The 21421-nt window shown below is 37.5% G+C and overlaps 1 protein-coding gene across 3 annotated transcripts in view; it reads right to left on the reverse strand.

Annotated features, from left to right (window-relative positions):
- RGSL1 (regulator of G protein signaling like 1) overlaps nucleotides 1-21421 on the reverse strand; it is a 73622-nt gene that overhangs the window by 2235 nt on the left and 49966 nt on the right. For all 3 annotated transcript variants that reach the window (XM_032862697.1, XM_032862695.1, XM_032862696.1), the window contains 7 exons: nucleotides 15258-15451; nucleotides 13865-13982; nucleotides 13366-13471; nucleotides 10956-11085; nucleotides 7094-7268; nucleotides 3153-3291; nucleotides 2795-2919 (listed from right to left, as the gene is read on the reverse strand). In XM_032862697.1, coding sequence (XP_032718588.1) covers nucleotides 2795-2919; nucleotides 3153-3291; nucleotides 7094-7268; nucleotides 10956-11085; nucleotides 13366-13471; nucleotides 13865-13982; nucleotides 15258-15451 — 987 coding nt within the window. The remainder of the gene's footprint in view (nucleotides 1-2794; nucleotides 2920-3152; nucleotides 3292-7093; nucleotides 7269-10955; nucleotides 11086-13365; nucleotides 13472-13864; nucleotides 13983-15257; nucleotides 15452-21421) is intronic.

The raw sequence follows: 21421 nt of genomic DNA on the forward strand, positions 1-21421 counted from the left end.
GAGTAAACCCCTTCCTCACATGAACTTGCACTCATATACTTAACTCAGTCTAAGAACTGTTGCTCCCTGGAGTCCCTCATAACACTCTTCATATGTTCCTCCTTGGCCCCTAATGCTTGCTGTCTATCAGCCTACTCTTGCATTGGACCCCTTGGAGGTTGGTCTTGGCTAAGATTGGATTTATTTTCTATCCCACCTTTGCTCTGATAGTCTTAACTGGTGCTCTCTTTCCCATGTCCCCAAGGGGCATTGTATTTGATCACAGCTGGTTTCTCTCATTCCACTCGATGGAGACTGTGTGGGAAGCTCCCAGTCTGCCACAACGCATACTTTATGGTGCTTAAAATAATGAGAGACCTTGTTTCTAATCCTGGTTTTACCATTTCCAAGTGCTCTTAGGCATCTCTTAGCCCTTTTGAACCTCAATTTACTCATCTATAAAATAGGGATAATGACACTTTGCCCCACCCATCTCAAAGGGCTGTTGAGAGGTTCATCTGGGATGACATAAGTAGACACAGTTTGTGCAATATAAAACTCTTTATATAGGAGTGTATAGGAAAGCAAGTGAAGAACCAGCTACATAAAGATTAGGGATCCAAAGCCTCCCTGAAGCAGTCTACACTTCCTAAATTGGTGTGAGGCAGTGCTGAGCACTAACTCAAGCCAGGAGCAGCATGCATTTCTCAGGGTTCTGATCCTCCAGAAAGTTTCAGGACAAATTTCTGTTTAATCCTGCTTAGCAGAACTAGAATCAAGTCTGGACTTGGTGCTAGATAACAACTAATGTTCAAAGGATAAACTGGTTATCTTGAACTTCAATTTTTAATTCTTTTAATCCTGTATTAAATAATGTATTATCATAGAGATTTTATTTTTTTTTAATTGAACTGAAGTATATTTATTTTTTTCCTTCCAAAGTTTTCTTTAAATCCTAATTAGTATAACATATAGTATAATATTTGTTACAGGAGTAGAATTTAGTGATTCATCACTTGCTTGTAATACCCAGTGCTCATCATAACAAGTGAACAAGGGCCCTCCTTAACACCCATCACCTATTTACCCCATCCCCCACCCTCTTCCCTCCATCAACACTCAAGTTTGTTCTCTAACATTTAGAGTCTCTTATTGTTTTCCTCCCCCCTCTCTCCTTCTCTCTTTTTTCCCCCTTCCCACGCATTCATCTGTTTTATTTCCTAAATTCCACATGTAAGTGAAATTACCTGGTATTTGTCTTTCTCTGACTGTCTTGTTTTGCTTAGCATAATACACTCTAGCTCCATCCACATCACTGCGAATGACAAGCTTTCATTCTTTTTGATGGCTTAGGAATGTTCCATTGTGTCTATATACCACACCTTGTTTATCCATTCATTAACTGATGGACACTTGGGCTATTTCTATAGTTTGGCTGTTGTTGATAATGCTGCTGTAAACATCGGGGTGCAGGTAACTCTTCGAATCTGTATTTTGTGTCCTGTGGGTAAATACCTAGTAGTACAATTGCTGGATCATAGGATAGTTCTATGTATCATAGAGATTTTAAAATAAAGGTTGGAGATTGGTAAGCAACCTTTACACGTCTCTTCCACTAAAGTAACACTTAAGCGTGTATGTGTGTGTGTGTGTGTGTGTATGTGTGTGGGTGTGGGGGGGGGAGGGGAGGTCCCCTAAGAGCCAGAATCATATAATAATCTAAATATCCTAATTAGCCCTGTCTTGGAACATTTCAGCCGGTTATCCTCTGGTCACTGTCATACAGGGCCCCGTGTGGAACATACAGGTTGGCACTATACACTATAGGAATGAATAACCAGCTGGGACAACCTGGACCAGTGTCCAGTGTCCAGTGTATAGGTTGGCACTATACACTGTAGGAATGAATAACCAGCTGGGAGAACCTGGACCGGTGTCTCAGCCCAAACTTTGGCAGGCTAGGTTAGAAACCAGTGGGCCACAGGTTGCATTTGTCCTGCAGATATTTTGTTTGTTTCATTTTTGCTCTTTGGCCTTCATAATTTCCTCACCATGTTTTAGTTTTGAGTTTGTTGCCACATTTGACACTTTAACATTGGGAGATAGGACATAAAAACCTAAATTTCTGGGACACGTTGGTGGCTCAGTTGGTTGAGTGACCAACTCTTGGTTTTGGCTCAGGTCACGATCTCAGTCATGAGATGGATCCCTGTGTCTGGGTCTGTGCCCAGCAGGGAGTCTGCTTGAAGATTCTCTTCCTCTCTGCCTTCCTTCACTCTCTCTCTCTCTCTCTCAAATAAATCAATCTTTTACAATAACAACAACAACAACAACAACAAAACTCCTAAATTTCTAAGCTCCTCTTGAGAATGTAATATCTAGCAACTGTGCCTCTAATGGTAATTATGGGATTTGGACATAACAGAGTAGAACTTTTGTGTCTTACTCTCTCATGAAGCTCCTCAAGCACAATTATAGTTGTATTAAACTTGACAGGTCTTCTTCCCAGGTATGGAGGTCCAGACTCACTCTTAGGTGAGGAACCTATGCCTAAGAAAATTAACATCATTTTTCTAAGCAAGGAGGAGGTACCTGGGAGAGAGCCAGGTACTCTGATCCCCAGTCTTACTTGGCCTTCCATCCTCTGACTCAGTTTCAGTGAGAGTGGGAGGGATGGGGTATATCATGTGGCATAAGAATACACCATTGTAGTTCCCAAGAGACTGGAAACTGTAGTTCCCAAGAGTAGCAGAGGGCTACTCTAGAAAGTCAAATGTGTTTTTTTGCCCTCGTGGTCTTGGGCAAGGAGAGTTACCTTTTCCAGAAGTACATAATGACAGGGAAGAGAGACATGATAGTTCCATGGAAGATGTTCCGATCTAGGTGGCCCTCTGCAATGGCAGCAATGATGGCATCCTTCTGGGATTCAGAGATGTTCACCTACCCATAGAATGGGAGCATGTTACTGGCTGAGGCTCCAGGGAAGGCAGAAAACCTATCTTGACCCCCCAGGACCTATAAGACCACCCCCTCCCCAGAAGCTTTTCATGCAACTGCTAGGGAAAGGACATCTGGTTGACCCAAGACTTAGGAGGTGCCTATCAGCTTTCAGAGTTCTTGAGGAAGAAATGCTTCTTGGTAAATGCCCAGAGAGGAACGGGAATCCCCTTTACCCTCAGCCTTGGAGGGATTTCCGAATGCAGGTAGAGCTTTAGGATGATGTTAATTTTAGACCTCATTAGGGCCACATCATTCTCCTTGTATGCCCGGTTGGCTTGCAGCACGTGAGCTGAACTCACCAAATCATTAAATCTAAAAAGAAGCAGTAAGTAGGAAATCAGTGGGGAGAGGATAAAAGCAGCAACTAAATAGGCAGCCAGCCCAGACCCATTTCTGGCCTAAAAAAGACAGGGCCAATCCTGGGCCAGGTTGAAACTTAATTCATTCAATCATAATGCCTCCACAGGCAAATGCAAATTGAGCACCTACCACACGCCAGGTAATATGCTAAGTGCTTCTTCAAGTGTATTTCTTTACCATAAACTCCCTTATGTATCCCATCCTGCTTCCATCCTGACCTCCGTACCAGTTTTGCCTCTGAAGACTTTAAGGGGTAAGAGTTATCTTGCTCTTTCTTTACCTTCCTCCTGATGCTTTCACAATTACCACCACTCTTTGAAGCCACATATTACTTTTCTTAATTTTTTTATTATAGTAAAATATATGCAACATATCATTTACCAGTTTAACCATTTTTAAACATACAATCAGTGGCATTAAGTACATTGACTGTGCTGGGCAACCATCAACACAATCCACCTCCAGAACTTTTTTCATCTTCCGCAGCTGAAACTCTAAGCCATCCAACAGTAACTCTCCATTCTCCCCATATCACAGCCCCTGGCAACTACTTTCTGTCTCCTAGCAACATATTCTTTCACTAACCATCAAATACCTGTCAGTTATACCTTATCTTGACTTATGTACACAGTTTATTTCTCTCCGGACTCTTTAAATCTTAACCATTTAAACTTTTCCTAAGAGTAGAATACTAAGATCTTCCCATTATAACCTTGTTTTGCATATCCATTTATTTATTCAATCAGTGGACCCTTGAAAGGGTTTACTCTGTGACAGGTGCCATACCAAGAGCAGGGATTCAGCAGTGACTTGGTAAACAAAGTTCTGCCTTCTTTTTAGTTGTCTAAATGCACTTCCTGCACCTATCATCCTACTTATTAACTCTCATTTGTGTTTGTCTGTCATCCAGATTGGTTTGCAGGATCTCAGAGAATAGGGAACACGTCTTAGTTGTCTTTTGAATCTTCAGTGCCAAACCCAGTGCCCAAGCAATCAGTAAGCATTTGTGGAACTGAACTAAATGCCTCATTGGGGTGCAGATTAAGAAGATCTCTTAACCAATTCCCCTAACTAGTGTGCTGAATGACCAGATAGATACTCTGTATTTCTCAAAACACACCGACTGATGCCTACGACATGCTCATCATATACACTGGTTGTACCTTCTGTAATGTACTCTCACATTTTCACAATGAGTTGAGGCAGATACATACTGAGAATTATTCATGCCTCTTCTCAAAGATTTTTGCCTGTTGTACTTGTTCCTATAATTTGTAATTTATGAAAATTAATAAAATATGAACATAAAAGGAAAAGATATTTGTTGTTTCTCAGAAAATAAATTTGAATGTGTTGGAATGTTCCAGTCAAAGCAAGTTGTTTTTTAAAAAGTTGCTATTGAAAAAAAAAAAAAAAAGGTTACTATTGAGTGAGGTGTGACAAAGCAATTTAAAACTTTGAAAAAACACGTATAAAAATTCAGAAGGATTAAACTGCCTTTATATTCTCACTCACTTTAAAGAGAGAAATTTTAGAATTAGCTGATAACATTTTGGATATAATTTATGAAGAAAAATATATGGATCTCCAGTTAGAGGAATGGCTTTGATTTTACGTTGAAAGTTTGACAGGTGAGTTGAAGTATGTTAGCATGATTTAACATAATAATATCTATTTAAGTATGGATGTTCCTCACAAATTTAAAAATAGATTTACCATATAATCCAGTAATCCCACTACTGGGTATTACCTAAAGAATACGAAAATACTAATTCAAAGAAATATATGCACCCCCTATGTTTATTGCAGCATTATTTATAATGGCATAATTATGGAAGAAGTTCATGTGTCCATTGACAGATTAATGGATAAAGAAAATATGGTATATTTATATAATAGAATATTACTCAACCACGAAAAAGAAAGAAATCTTGCCATTTTCAACAGCATGGATGGAGACAGAGGGTATAATCCTAAGTGAAATGTTAGAGAAAGACAAATACCATATGATTTCACTCATATTTGGGATTTAAGAAACAAAACAAATAAAAAAAGAGACAAACCAAGAAACAGTCTTAACTATAGAGAACAAACTGATTGTTACCAGAGGGGAGGGAGGCAGGGGATAGGTGAAATAGGTTGTAAGAATATACTTATCATGATGAATACTGAATAATGTGTAGAATTGTTTAATCAATATATTCTACACATGAAACTAATATAACACTGTATGTCAATTATATTGGAATTAAAATTTTAAAAAAGCTAATCAACCAAAAGCAGGCAAAAATGACAATAATAATGATACACAATGAGTGAAGTAATATAGAGGATTGAGTAGCCTGTATGCATGTACAGGAGACTTCCAACTTATATCAACTTAAATACCATTTATGCATCTCTATCTTTATTTCTAAATTAGTTCAGAACTTTTAAAAGTTCTCAAAAAAAAAAAAAAAAGCCCACCACATTCTAAAACATAGACTCATAAGCCATTCTACTTTAGTACATAAGATACCAAATCACCATGCAGTACATCATTTCTATGTGGAAATGTATTCCAAATTTCAGATCAGTGTTCCAGGAACATACCCTTTCTGTTAGTGGCAAAGATGTTCCCTTTGATGAGGACAGAGAAAGAAGCAGAAACTCTTATTTCTCTTAGAGTCACTTGTTTCTATCTGCAAATGTTCAAGAAAATTTTAAGTCAGTTTTCTCCTTTAGAGGCGCTAGACCTGTGTTCTCAACTGTGCTGCCATCAGAATCCCATGAGCAGCTTATGACAGTACTAGTTCCCAGGCTCCACACTGGACCCCTGAAATCCAAATCTCTGGGCCTTGGCATTGGCGGTATTCACCAGCTCCCAGAGACCCTGATGTGCACCAGTGTTGAGAACTACTGACTAACTCCTTTACCCCAGTACGATTGTTTTGCAAGTTCAGATCCTGGGCTCACAAATTGAAGAGCTGCACACATGAGACACACTAGGTTAAGAGTATTTCTAAGTAGAGAGGTGCCTGGGTGGCTCAGTCACTTAAGCACCTGACTTTTGATTTTAGCTTAGGTCATGATCTCAAGGTCGTGAGACTGAGCCCCACGTCCGGCTCTGCACTGGATATAGAGCTTGTTCAGGCTTCTTTCTCTCCCTCTCCTTCTGCTTTTCTTTGCCCAGAGAAATATTTCTAAGTAGAAACTGTACTAAACAACAGGTAAGAATAATCTGACCCAGGGCAGAAAGACATTTCGCTTTCTGTATTTCACCAAAGCTGTAATGGAATGACCTCCAATTTTTTTCTACTACTTGCTTTTTTCATAAGATGCATGGATAAAGCAAGGAATAATATCTATATCTATAACTATATGTCTCTGTTCAATGTCATGCACACACACAGACACACAATTTTTACTACTATCATTCTTTGTTCTAACTAAGGAACTATTGGCTCTATGGTGCTCCATAAGAGGACTTCTATTATATTAGCAAATAATAAGGAGAAAAAAGCGCTCCACTTCCTGGGTATAAATATCATTTCAATATTTCAATCATTTCAATATTGGCAACTCCAGAATACTGAAGAGCATCTAGGACCTAAAGGGAAGGATGGCCGAAATTGATACGGTGACGGGCAGAATTCAGTGAGATTTTCGGTTGGAGATTTCTGCCTGGCAGGGCTGAAATCACTGTGTCACTTACAGGCTTTGCAGGAAGGTACTAACCAGGGGAAGCCGTGATAGGGAGAGATGGGAAACTTACCTCTCTATTTCAGAAAAAAAATACAAATCATTGATTGCGAAGTTGACGGTGATAATTCTGTGGCCAAGTATTCGACGCTTCATCAGTATTACATCCCCATTCTCAAGGTCTGCGTTCCGGACGTTGGCGGTATTTGCGGTTGGGCGTCCTGGTGCATTTGGTGTTGTGGAGAAATCTGAGAGAGATAGACGAAAGAATTAAAATCTAGTTTGGTGAAGTTGCTCTTAAACGTGAAGCCTTTGACTTGGGCATAACTAAAATGAAGAAAGGAAAGTGTGGACCTATCTTTGGGGCTGTTGAAATAGTGATTTCCTACCCTTGGGCTCAATGTTTTACTTTGACTTGAAGGACTGCTAAAAAAGCCATCTGCTCAGACGGTATGACCACATACACACACACACACACACACACACACACAAAATCAACTGAGTACTGAAAGGTGTTTTCCTGGTGCATGTCTCATGGAAATATAATTGCACTGTAGTTATGCCAATCCTTAACATTTCTGCAGAAATTGAATATGCAGATGTGACCTTCAAAATGGAGTTTGTGTTTTTTTTTTTTTTTTAAGATTTTTTATTTATTTGAAAGAGAGACAATGAGAAAGAGCATGAAAGGGAGAAGGTCAGAAGGACTCCCCATGGAGCTGGGAGTCTGATGCGGGACTTGATCCTGAGACTCCAGGATCATGACCTGAGCTGAAGGCAGTTGCTTAACCAACTGAGCCACCCAGGCACCCATTCTGATGATGCTTATTCTAGGTTTATCAAGGAAGTAATTTAGAAGGAAACTGGGAAAGCAGCACAATAAAAAAGTCAAAATATCAAGAGTAAAGATGTTTAATGGAATAGAGAGTAGGGTGCTAGAGTAGAAAACAGACACAAATGAGTAAAGAAGAATAGACGATTCAAGAAGGTTTGGATTGTGTCTAGAAAAACAAGACATTTATTTTAGAAAGTTTCTTGAGTAGGATATACACAAATCCATTCATTGGGATTTAGGATAGAGAAGACAACAGTTTTGGACTGTATCTGGCAAGCAGACCCTGGTTAATTGCCTGGCTGGGTTTAAGAAAATTGTCTAATCCAGCTCTAGAATTTACAATTCTTCCTATAAAATCCGTTATTCTGGATATCTGTTCAGGAATCGTTGATGTGGTATGGTGCTTCCTATGGTGTAAGTGGGATTCCTTTTGGAGAAGTGTTACATATAAAATGGGAGGGTACTACAACACTGAATAAATAGCTAGCACCTCTTATTTCCCAGACCTTGTGCTAGGTCCTAGGGTTACAGCACCAAATAAAGCAAAGCCTCCTCCTTCCTATCTTATAATCTCTCTATCTCTTAGACTTGAGTTCAAAGGGGAAAACAAAGTTTGAATAGAACTTGGAAGTTGGTATGATGGCCAGGGATTTTAGGAAAAGAGTATGCTAAATCCATTCAAGAAATCTGGGAGCAGTGATATACTTGTAAACCAGCTCTGGTAGGGGAAGGGGGAGACTGGCTTTGGTGGTCTTTGCTGATTTCTATAATAAATACTTCCACTGTAGCTGGTTTCAGCTATTGATGGTTCACAAAATGTCCCGAATATTTAATAGTTGACTCTCAATTGGGTAGAGATTGTCAGGTTGTATTATTTTTTTAAAGCAAGACCCAACTCTATGCTAGCTATAAGAATACTTTAACTGTAGGACATAAATAGGTTATAAGTAAAGGAAATGAAAAATATAATACATGCTAACACTAATAAAAAGAAAGCTGGAGTGACTGTCTTAATATCAGACAAAGTAGATTTCAGAGAAAAGAATATTACCAAGGATAGAAATATTTTTTTTGTAATGACAAATGGGTCAATTGATTGAAGGACATAACAATCCCAGAAAAGTCTAAATGATAATGATAGAAAACAGACCACTGGGAGACAGATCTCCCACTGAGCTATAGAAGCATTCTTCTTGGGCTGTCTTATACAAAGCTCAGGATGTGGAAGGTTGAAGTAGGGTGAAATTAGACTTCCTAACCATTCTGGGGCACGAGGGTTTGAACTAATTTTATTTAAAAGAAGAAACAAAAGAGCTAGAACTATTCGAAAACCCTAAATGTTTGTGAAGCAGTTCCTAAAACATACATACAAAAACTTTTGCAAATTAGAAAATATCATAATATTAAAATTAAAATTCCAATAGAAAAATAGACAAAGGACGTAAACAATTCAAAAAGGACTGCAAATGACCAACAAATAAAGGTACTCAATTACTAAAAAAATATACATAAGAATGGCACGTTAGTTTTCATTTACTGGAGTGTCAGTTTTTTGTTTTGTTTTGTTTTTAGACAGAGATCACAAGTAGGCAGAGAGGCAGGCAAAGAGAGAAGAGGAAGCAGGCTCCCCATGGAGCAGAGAGCCCAATGTGGGACAGAGAGCCCAATGCAGGACTTGATCCCAGGACCCTGAGATCATGACCTGATCAGAAGGCAGAGGCTTTAACCCAGTGAGCCACCCAGGTGCCCCAGGATTATCAGTTTTTAAAAAGTGCCTAATATCCCAGAGGTTGGTGACAACGTGGCACTTATTTATACAGTTGGTGAGAGTTTAATTAGTGTAATGTTTTTAAATTTTAACTATTTTTAACCATTTACCCATTTCTCCCATTTTAAGGAATTAATCTCATAGAAATACACGATTGCTAAATATGTGTGTTTTGCAGCATTATTTGTCATACCGACAATTAAAACAACTCAAAAGTCAGCAAGAGACATGAGGGCAATAGACATTAAGGAGGGCCCTTGAAGGAATGAGCCCTGGGTGTTACATGCAACTAATGAATCACTAAACTCTACCTCTGAAACTGATCATACACGATGTTAATTCATTGAATTTAAATTTAAAAAACTAAAAAAAGGGAGAGATGAGATTTTCATTATCAATTCCTCCAGTATTATCTCAGGCACCTTGGCCATCTCACTAATCTTAATTAATTAATCATAATCAGTAATCTCCAGTCCAACTGGCCTGATTGCAGTTCCTGCAATAAGCCATGCTCTTTCTTATTTTAGGATTCTATGTAGACCTTAAAATTGCTCCCCATCTATTTTGCCTGCTTAACTTGTCATTCATGAAGACAGATTTGTCATTTTCTAGCAGTCTTCCCTGATCCTCCTCCCTGACTAACTAGGGTCTCCCTACAATTGTCATTGGGATTACTCACCATATGATAACAGCAGTAACACTGGCTAACCCTTTTATAGTAATGGGTAAAGACACTTTGCATGTATTAACTCATTTAATCCTCACAACAATCTAGGCGTTAAGCACCATTATTATTATCATTCTACAGATGAAAAAACTGAGGTATAAAACCACTTTCACAAGGTCCTTCAGGCATATTCAAACCCAGGATATTTGGCTCCAACACCTGTGGCTCTTACTTTCTGTCTTGCCCTCAAAATTTAAGTGCCATGAAGACATGTCCTATCCTGCATGTTTACCACTGTATCCCCAGCACCTGGTAAAGTTCCTGCCACGTAGTGGGTTCTCAGAAAGTGTGATGAATGAATGAATGAACTAAGAAATGAAGTAGTTGAATAAATCTATACAATGGACAACAGTTTTGTGAAATGTCAGATCTTGTTGCACTTCAGTCATTTTCCACCCTTGCTGGCTCTGGGAGAAGAAGCCACTGGACTCACATCCTCTCTAGGCAGGCCTGAGCTTGGCTTTGCACGCAGGACCTGGAGTCCTTGCCGGACCCCAGGCTAACACAGGCAAGACAAAAAGCAAGAGCTCTGCAGCCTCTTATCAGGGCTGACCCCTGTTTCTGAAATATCAACAGGAAAGACAGTAAATAGAGAGATGACTTACTTTCCTTGTTATTTTGTACTTCTAGGTGAAGATAGTCTTCAAATTCCTGGCGCTTATGGGGATCAGACACAAATCTGCGGTACTTGCAAAAGCTCTTAATGAAGCCAATCATTTTCCGCCAGCCTCTCCCCTGGGGGAAGAGAGAGGGGTACGCCATATTCATTAGTATAGCTGCTGTTCACCAAAAGTCTTCTATATTCCAGATATTTGACATTCATTATATTTATCCTCACAATACCTCCTTTGTAAGGAATAATCTTAAACTCCAATTTAAAGGTGAGGAAAAACAGAATCGTAAACCTTCTCCAAATTAAGTGGCTAGTGAGCAGAAGATTCTGGCTTTACCCAGGCACGGGGCCACTGGCAATGCTCCTTCTACCATAGTCTTTCAACAGTAAGATTTGAGAGGACATGATTAGGAGAGAGTGTGAGTGCTAAAAATAGGAAGAAAGAGGGGTGGGAGATATGCCTAACTCACGAGAATAGAGTATTAGCTCAGGAAAATTTGAAATGTTGAAGAAATAAGGAAATGAACAAAATCATTTCTAATCATTAAAAAGAGAAAAGTATAATTACATGCACATGCATACCACACACACACACACACACACACACACACCCAAATGCATTTTATAAGTTCATTATCTGTTTCTTAATGCCCAGTGACCATTCTGTAATTCATTTACCCATTGACAAATTGATATCTGGAGTCAGAAAGAATCTTATTGATCAACTAGATCAGTTGTCTCATTCCACAAAGAGGGATCTTCAAGGCAAGCATGAATTTAGAGAGCCAGTAGCAATATATAAAAATCACTGGGTCTGGGTTCAGAAACTTGGAGTCTAGAGCCTAGCTTTTCCCTGACTATGTAATTTGGGTCAATTTACTTAATCTGTGTCTCAGTGTCTCCATGTATAAGAGAGAAACAATAGCCTTCAGGATTGGGGTGAGGGTTAGTGATTATGTATTTAAACTCTAATGTGGTGCTTGGTACAAAGTAGGCACTAAGTAAGTGTCAGTTTATTTTTATCTTTTCTTATCTAAGAGCAAATGGAAGACCTGAAATTAAAATGAAGTCTGGTTCTGGGTACAATATTCCTTTTAATGTCCTACATGAGCATTCATGGTACCCCGACACAGAGTTGACTCATGTATGGAGGGAAAAAAAAGAGAAAAGAGGGAGTAGACGTTTTCATATAAGCATAGTCCATGTCTGTTTTCAGAAATATCTTAGCAAGATTTTTGGAGTCATAGCTGGGCTCAAATTTTTCTGATACTAACCAACTCTACAACACAATGAGCAAGTGATTATTTAAAAATGGAGCATGTATTTTTTTCTCAAATCATATGAAGATAGTTTCCTGAATAACATTCCTGTCTAGGGGAGCATGTGTCTTGGTTGACAGGCCTTAGAAGTACACTGGAATTTACTGATGAAACTTCTTTGTAAAAATAATATTTAATTATTTTTAAGACAATATTTAATTATTGCCATTTTCTTGCAAAACTATATTTTGCAAAATTGTATACTGTCCATTAAAATGCTTTTATGTAAACTGGAAAAAAAAATCCTGTCTCTTCTTTCTCCCACCCACTCCTCCTTTTTTTTTCACTGCTGGCATAGAGAAAGAATGAGCTAAATAATTGGTGAGTTTGGAAGAAGAAAATGGGCATATTCTGCTCTCAGCCCTCTGCATTCTCTCTTTGGGAGTGGCTTGTTTGCAGGATACCTGCAGAAATGTCAGGTATCCATAAGGGGTTTGTCATTCAATAAGGGGTTCACCCAGAAGGCCCAAGTTGTTCCATTATGCCAGTGGCTGCATACCTGACTAAGTTTAATTTGGGTGCAGAGAGGATTATTAAACCCATCGGACGTTATGGCCAATCCACGTCCTTCAAACCAGCTTTTAGCAGTAAAAAAACTCCCTCACATTTTGATCTCCATGTATCGGACCCCTATGTCTTTCGCTTATCTGGTTCTAGTCACAGAGTGAAAGCAAGGATTTTTCCTCAAATTCCCACTGTAACAATTTCTCTGAGCCTCGGGGTCCTCCATTGTAAAATGTGAATTAAGAAACATAGCCAGGGGCGCCTGAGTGGCTCAGTGGGTTAAAGCCTCTGCCTTCGGCTTGGGTCATGATCTCAGGGTCCTGGGATTGAGCCCCACATCGGGCTCTCTGCTCAGCAGGGAGCCTGCTTCCTCCTCTCTCTGCCTGCCTCTCTGCCTGCTTGTGATCTCTCTCTGTCAAACAAACAAATAAACAAACAAACAAACAAAAAGAAACATAGCCAAAGAGTAGTTGTTTGGGTGAATAAATAAGCTAACAGGGAAAGTCTTTTTTGCACGGTTGACAAAGCGTAAGATGTCCTTGCCCCCAGTGTGTGGTCTTCACTGCCTTCCTCACTGACCTGGGATTCTTGTAGGTGAGCTGCGGTCTTTGAGGTCTTCTTAGAAGTTTGTACTTCAACATGCCCTTCAGGATAAGGTGGGAACAGCTCTTGGTAATCTTTAAACCTGCCAGAAGGAAACCAAGAACATCAAGAAGGCAAACACCTGGTACAAAAAAGGTAACGGTCAAGGCAAACCTACCTCAGCTTTTGGAGGAAGTCAAAGTGGGAACTGGGGAATGGTGGGACACTCCCAAGGACTCTTCTTACCATTTTGGTCCTTTGCTAATGTCAGCCTATCCTTCCTGATCAATACTGTATTTTTCCTTGTTCAGGTAAATGAACTGAAATGTGTGTGTGCACAGGTATGTAGGTAGAGGATTCAAGATAAATTTGATTTTTCTCTTGTAGGGAAGCTCGGGCAGTAAATTTGAGACTCCTTGAGTACGATGGCTTTCAGAAGCCAATGAGCTGCTCCCGAAAGAATTAAGAATTATCACCTTTTCCGAGCAATACTCACCACTTCTCTTCCAGAGATTTCATGACAAAGCCCTGTATCATTAACAGTGTGGTTGTGCTGACATGACGCATTCCAGAGATTTCTTTGACAATAGGGGCGTCACACTGCAGTATTTCTTCTAAAAAAGTGCCAAGAGAGAGAAAAAAGTCATCAACTTGTCTACCTTTTCTGAGGTACCTGGTGTGTTTTTCATCTTAGAGTCTCACAGTTCCTTATTCTTAATCTGGTCAGACTCTGAGCTCTCCACAATTTGAAAATCTCAAAAGCATAATTGTAGAACAATTACTTCCATTCAAATTCAAAAACAAGTGCTTCAAGGGAAGGAAATATTTAAAAGACTCATTTCTGCAGTTAAAGTGTTTGGTTTAGGAAGAGAGCAGAACAGTAAGGATTAAAGTTAAATTGTTGGGGCAGATGGGAGGGAATCCAAGATTACAAATAAGTATCATGAAGGCACTATGATTCTCAGGTGTTCAGATACTACTGTGTTCATTAATAAGACTTGAAAATTTATCAACGACAAGATCTGCAAACTCATCTTTGTCTTCTTCCTGAGAATCAACAAGTAAATATTTCTTATAAGTAAACATTTGCCAGATTTACATCTTTTTTACTTTCATAAAACGTATAACCTTATCTTGGTTATCACAAGGAAATACACACACACACACACACACACACACCCCTGTTTGTTCATTTTGTGGCAAAATCTTCATTGCTTTGCTATAGGTTTGTTAACTTTGAGGAGGGGATTATGCTTACCTCCCTTTTCTCCCCTCTAGAATTATAGGTCAACACTTTATCTGCAACTTCTGTTTTTGGCCAAGATGAATTTACGTGGGTCAGATTGCCCTCCCTCCACAGGCAAGTAAACAAAATTTATGAAACAAAGATTTTCAGGGAGACAGTTCTTCCCAAGACAACTCTCTCTACAATCTACAGTGGGCAAGCACCCCAACTTTACAGACGGCTGACTCTTACTTCTCTATCTAAATTACTGTCTAGTTGATTTAAGGGTAAAATAACTCGAGTTTGAATTCAAGTTTTCTGTGTTTCATCGTCCTCATTAGTAAAATGGAGCTATTCTTTCTATCTTATAGAGATTAAATAAAATCCTATTTTCAGTGCTGAATTGAGTTAAATGTGAGGTTAAATTTCATATTTAAGTACAAGTGTCTTGCACTTGGCTTCTTGCAGTAGTATTTACTTTAGATTTATTTTTGTTGCTCTCTGCTTTTACTGTCCCTTTTAATCTTTGCCTCAGTACTGCCCATGCGGCCACTGCTCTGCTCTGCTCTTTCTGGGGTCTCATATGAGACAGTTTCTCTGCCAAACTCTACCCCTAACATACTAAAGGGAGAAGGGAACAATATCAGGAGAAGAGGGTGTATACCAGCAGAACTTTTGCCATGGAAATAAGTCTTGATTATATTTTCAAAGAGAGACTTGTACATTTTTTCGTTTGTCTCAATACTGATCTTATGTACGGCTACCAGGAATTGCAAGGGGCTTTCAGCCTTCCGTTCTTTGAGGAACTCTTTGAAGAACTCCAAGTGGTGTGTATTGAGGAGGACTTCTGTTAAGTTTCTGGAAAATAAGAAAGCATCATTGGTGAAGAGAAAAGGATGGTAGCCCGAGATTCAGCTCCAGTTGAGGAATGTGGAGGGGCATCTCCCAGACTTTAGCCATATGTGAAAAGTGGAGTCAATAAATTGGTTGCTATGCCTATCTCCTTGGAGATAAATTTAAACTTTTATATATCTACCCTAAGCTTAGTCCAATCATTTGACAACCCCAATAGAAGAGGAAGAGAGGTATTTAAAGGAGATAAATTTTTTTTTTACATTGTTGATTCAAAGCAACCTCTAATTGGCACTCATTTCAATGAGGCAGAGCATGAGTGATCAGTTGTTATTGATTAATATTTCTAAATTTCTTTAGTTGACTTATTTTTTCACATTTCCTTAAATATAGATACTCCTAATATTTTATCCTCAATCCTCTTTACTTTTGCCCTATGATTTCCCCCCTCTCTGCGTAATGTCTGCATCTTCTAGGCTTTCAGTTTTCATTGATATGAGGAAGTGGTTTCATTTCATTTTGATTTTCATTGATACCATATCTCTAGTTCTCATGACCTCCACCGCAAAATTTCAACTGTCCATTCAACCTCATCTTTGTCATACTTATTATTTAAGCCTCTATACATACATCCACATGTTGTCCAACTTATCCTTCCTCCTTTACATACTTATTTCATTAAGTATGATGTTAGCCCTAAGTTTTTTTTTTTTAATAGGTGAGCTTTATTTGAATAAGATGGTACACTTCTATTTTAATTTTATTGAGAATTTGTATCATGAACGGGTGATGGATTTTATAAAATGCTTTCATTTACCAATTGGGATAATCATGTGGAGTTTTCCTCTTTACTTTATCAATCTCGCATACTGTATTAATTGATCTTTGGATGTTAGAGCAACTGTGCATTCCTGGGATAAATCCCACTTGGTCATGTTGTATAATATTTTTTATATCTTGCTGGACTTGGTTTGCTATTGTTTCATTGAGGATTTTTATATCAAGATTTGAGAGGGAAATTGGTCTGTAACTTTCATGTCTTGTGATATCTTTGTTTGACTTTGGGATCAGGATAATACTTTTTTGGCCTCATAGAATAATTTAGCAAGTGTTCCTTATTTCTATCTTCTCAAAGAGTTTATGGACTATTATTGGTATTATTTGTCATTTAACTACTGCATAGATTTTTCCAGTGAAGCCATTTGTATCTAGGCTTTTCTCTGTGAGAATATTTTAGGTTACTAATTTAATTTTTTCTCTTGTTATAGATTTATTTGCATTTTCTCCTTCTTGAGTCAGTTTCAGAAACTTGGGTATTTCTAGAAATTTATTAATTTCATCAAAGTTGTCTAATTTGTTCCTTACATTTCTTTAAAATCTTATTAATTTCTATAGAGTCAGTGATTATGTTTTCTTTCAGTCCAGACTTTGGGGATCTGTGTCATCTCATTTTTCCCCCCCCTTGGCCACTATAGCTAATGATTTATCATTTCTTTTTTTTTCTTTTCTTTTCTTCTTCTTTTTTTTAAATCTCTACAAAAAACCTACTTGTGCCTTGATTTTTTTCTATTTTTTTGTCTACATTTGTTGACTTCCACTCTGACATTTATTATTTACTTCCTTCTGCTTTTAGTTTGAATGTATCATCCCAACTTTGGTCTCCATTGTTTCTGATGACAAGTAAACTTCAATCTTTTTGTAGTTCCCTTGAATATAAGTAATTTTTCTCTTGTAGCATTTAAGATTTTTCTCTTTGTCATTCAACATTTTGACTATGATATGTCTAGATGTGGATCCTTTGAGTTTTTCCTACTTGGAGTTCATGAAGCTTTTTGTATGTCTTAATTAGGGTTGTAATAAAATTTGGAAAATATTCAACCATTATATATACAAAAATTTTCTGCCTCTTTCTCTCTCTTTCCTCTTTTTCTGGGATTTCCCTTATTTGCATGTTGGTATGCTTACTGGAATTTCTCAGATCTCTGAGGTTCTGGTTATGTTTCTTTATTCTTTCTTCTTCAGACTGGATAATGTATATCGAGCTATTTTCAAGTTCACTGCTGCTTCTGCCAAGTCTGCTGTTGATTCTCTCTAGTGAGTTTTTCATTTCAGTTATTGTACTTCTCAACTCCACATTTTTATTTGGTTCTATTTTACAATTTCTACCTTATTAACATTTTCTATTTGATGAGTTATTATCCTTAGACTTTCCTTTAATTCTTTAAACATGGTTTCCTTTGTTTCATGAAACATATTGCCTAGAAGACTTTGGTAAGTCCGATATCTAAATCACCTCAGAGGCAGCTTCTATTGACTGCTTTTTTCCTTCTGTGTATGAACCATACTTTCCTGTGTGTTTTTCTTGGGAGGTGGTGGGGGGTATGTCTCATACTTTGTTGTTGTTCTTTAAAACTGACATATTAGATAAAATAATTCATTAATTAATTTATTAATAAAATTAATTCTGAATTCTTTTGAAAGGTTTGTTCAGGTTTATCACTGCTTTTATGGGGCAACTATTTGTGATGTTCTTACTCCACAATTCCAGAAATCTGATTCTTCCTCTTCAGTCATTTTAAAATCTGTATCTTCCCTTCCATTTCTACTCCCACTGTTTAATTCAAACTTTTATTATCACTTGTCTGAACAACTGCAGTGAACTTCTATTATTTCTGTTTTTGGTCTCTGATTCTCAGACTTCTTATATATCATTATTATTTCTGCCAGGGTAATTTTTGTTGTTGTTGTTGTTGTTGTTGTTGTTTTTAAAGATTTTCTTTATTCATTTGAGAGAGAGAACAAGAGAGATCATGAGAAGGGAGAAGGCAGAGGGAGAAGCAGACTCCCCATGGAGCTGGGAGCCTAACTTGGAACTCGACCCTGGGACTTGGGGATCATTACCCGAGCTGAAGGCAGCCGCTTAACCAACTGAGCCACCCAGGTGCCCCAGGGTAATGTTTTTTAAATCTATATAACAGACATTTCTGGTACTCTTGTTCTAACAAATGCCAAGGAATTATTATTTCCAGTTAAACAATACAAATTCCTTAATAATTTATTCAAGACCTTCTTTCTATTATTTGATCTCAATATGGCTTTCTAATCTTATGCTTTATGTCCCTTTACCTCATGCATTCTATGCTTAACATCACTGGGCTGTTTTTAAGTTTTTAAGTACTTTTATATTTGTGAGTTTATATGTTGGTGTCATTTCTTTAGCTTAGAAGATTTAGCCCTACCCCCAAAATACTCACTTTTCTTTGAACATGCACAGGAATTTGTACATGTAGTTTGGGGCCTCTTCTGATACTCTGACTTTTCCTAATCCTCACTCAAAATTTCCTTCTCCTTCCTATACTCTTATAGCAATTAGTCAATATTTTATTGTAACATTATAAGGTCAGCCTTGTATTTTATTTAATTCTCTATTAGATTAAAGGCAAGGATTATATTTTATTTTTTGTAATGTTAGTGTCTGGGACACAGTATATGGTCAATAATTGTTAATTATATTGAATGAGGGCTAAGACAAAGTTTAAGAGAATTGCAACTATGGTATCCCTGGGCCATTCTCTTTTGGTCTTAACTGAAGATATGAAACTGGACTATATGATTTCTGTGATATTTACACTCAAAAATATTGGAAAATAGGTATTTCTGTAAACATAATGGAGAGTGGGGAGTGGTACAAGTTGGAAGAGCAAAAGGAATAAATGATTGATGCTCAGAGAATAATTTGAGTTCCTTGAAGGGAAGGGAGGTCTCTCTAGAGTATTTAGAAGAGTTAGAGGACTTACCATGCTCGACGAATGTTATCAATAACTGAAAGCATACTTCAGAAAGCTTTCTCTGTGCAAAATATTCTCCCAATGACTTTGACTACCAAATTTGTATGTGTTACTATAACTTTATCTTCTTTAAGGACTTTTCATATACCTAGTAATTAAGAGGTAATTACTGAATAAAAAATGAATTATTGAATGGATGGCATGGTCTACAAGAGAATCATGGTCAAGTTGAGAGGATGGAAAACATGCTGGGTCTATGTCAAGAAGCAAGAAAAGTCTCCCATGTGCATCCTAACTTTACACTTAAAGGAGTTAGAAAAGGAACAGCAAATAAAGCCTAAAACCATCAGAACAAGGGAAATAAAAGATTAGAACAGTAACAAACAATATAGAAACAAACAAAAACCCAGTGGAATGGATTAATAAAACTCAACCTGGTTCTTCAAAAGAATTAGTAAAACTGACAAACTCCTAGCCAGACCTATCAAAAAGAAAAGAAAATGGACCCAAATAGATAAAATCATGAATGAAAGAGGAGACATTACAACAAACACCACAGAAATATAAACAATTATAAGAGAATACTATGAAAAATTATATGCCAACAAACATATGGACAAATGGACAAATTCCTAGAATTCCTAGAAACCTACAAACTATCAAAACTGAAAGAGGAAGAAATAGAAAAATTGAACAGATCCATAACCAGCAAAGAAATTGAATGGATAATAAAAAATTTCCTAATAAACCATTCTTGATAATCCATTCTTGATTAAAACCCTCAGAAAGTAGAGATAAAGGGAACATACTTCAACATTATAAGACCATATATGAAAGACCCATAGCTAATATAATTCTTAATGGGGGAAAACTGAGAACTTTCTCCTATGGTCAGGAACAAGACAAGGATGTCCACTCTCAACCATTACTATTTAACACAGTACTGGAAGTGTTAGCCTCAGCAATTAGACAACAAAAAGAAATAAAAGGCATCCAAACTGGTAAGGAAGAAGTAAAACTGTCACTATTTACAGACAATATCATACTCTATGTAGAAAACCCAAAAGACCACCAAAAAAATTGCTAGAACTAATACATGAATTCAGCAAAATTGCAGGGTATAAAATCAATGTGCAGAAATCTGTTGCATTTCTATACACCAATAGTGAAGCGGTAGAAAAAGAGTTCAAGGAATTGATACCATTTGCAATTGTACCAAGAACAATAAGACACCTAGGAATAAACCTAATTAAAGAGGTAAAAGATCTGTACTCTGAAAACTATAGATCAGTTATGAAAGAAATTGAAGAGGACACGAAGAAATGGAAAAGCATTCTGTGTTCATGGATTGAAAGAACAGACATTGTTAAAATGTCTATACTACCCAAACCAATCTATACATTTAATGCTATCCCTATCAAAATATCACCAACATTTTTCACAGAGCTAGAACAAACAATCCTAAAGTTTGTATGGAACCACAAAAGACTCCAAATAACAAAAACAATTCTGAAAAAGAAAAACAAACCTGGGGGCATCTTGAGGCATTGACATAGTATGGTACTGGCATAAAAACGGACACATAGATGAAATGGAACAGAATAGAAAACCCAGAAATGGACCCTCAAATCTATGGTCAACTAATATTTGATGAAGCAAGAAAGATTATTCAATGGAAAAAAGTCTCTTTGACAAATAGTGTTGGGAAAACTGGACAGCAACATGCAGAAGAATGAAACTGGACCACTTTTTTATACCATACACAAACATAAATTAAAAATGGATGAAAGATCTAAATGTGAAACAGGACTCTATCAATTTTTCTAGAGAACACAGGCGGGAACCTTTTTGACCTCAGCCATAGCAACATCTTAGTAGACATGTTGCCCGAGACAAGGGAAACAAAAGCAAAAATGAACTATTGGGACTTCAACAATATAACAAACTTTTGCACAGCAAAGGAAACAATCAACAAAAATAAGAGGTAGCCTAAAGAATGGAAGAAGATATTTGCAAATGTCATATCTGATAAAGTGTTAGTATCCAAAATATATGAAGAACTTATCAAACTCAACGCCCTCCCCCCAAAATAATGCAGTTAGGAAATGGGCAGAAGACATGAATAGACACTTTTCTAAAGAAGACATCCAATGGCTAACAGACAAATGGAAAGATGCTCAACATCATT

The sequence above is a fragment of the Lontra canadensis genome, unplaced genomic scaffold (assembly GCF_010015895.1).
Source record: "Lontra canadensis isolate GAN:19392208 unplaced genomic scaffold, GSC_riverotter_1.0 scaffold24, whole genome shotgun sequence".
NCBI classification, from domain to species: Eukaryota; Metazoa; Chordata; class Mammalia; order Carnivora; family Mustelidae; genus Lontra; species Lontra canadensis.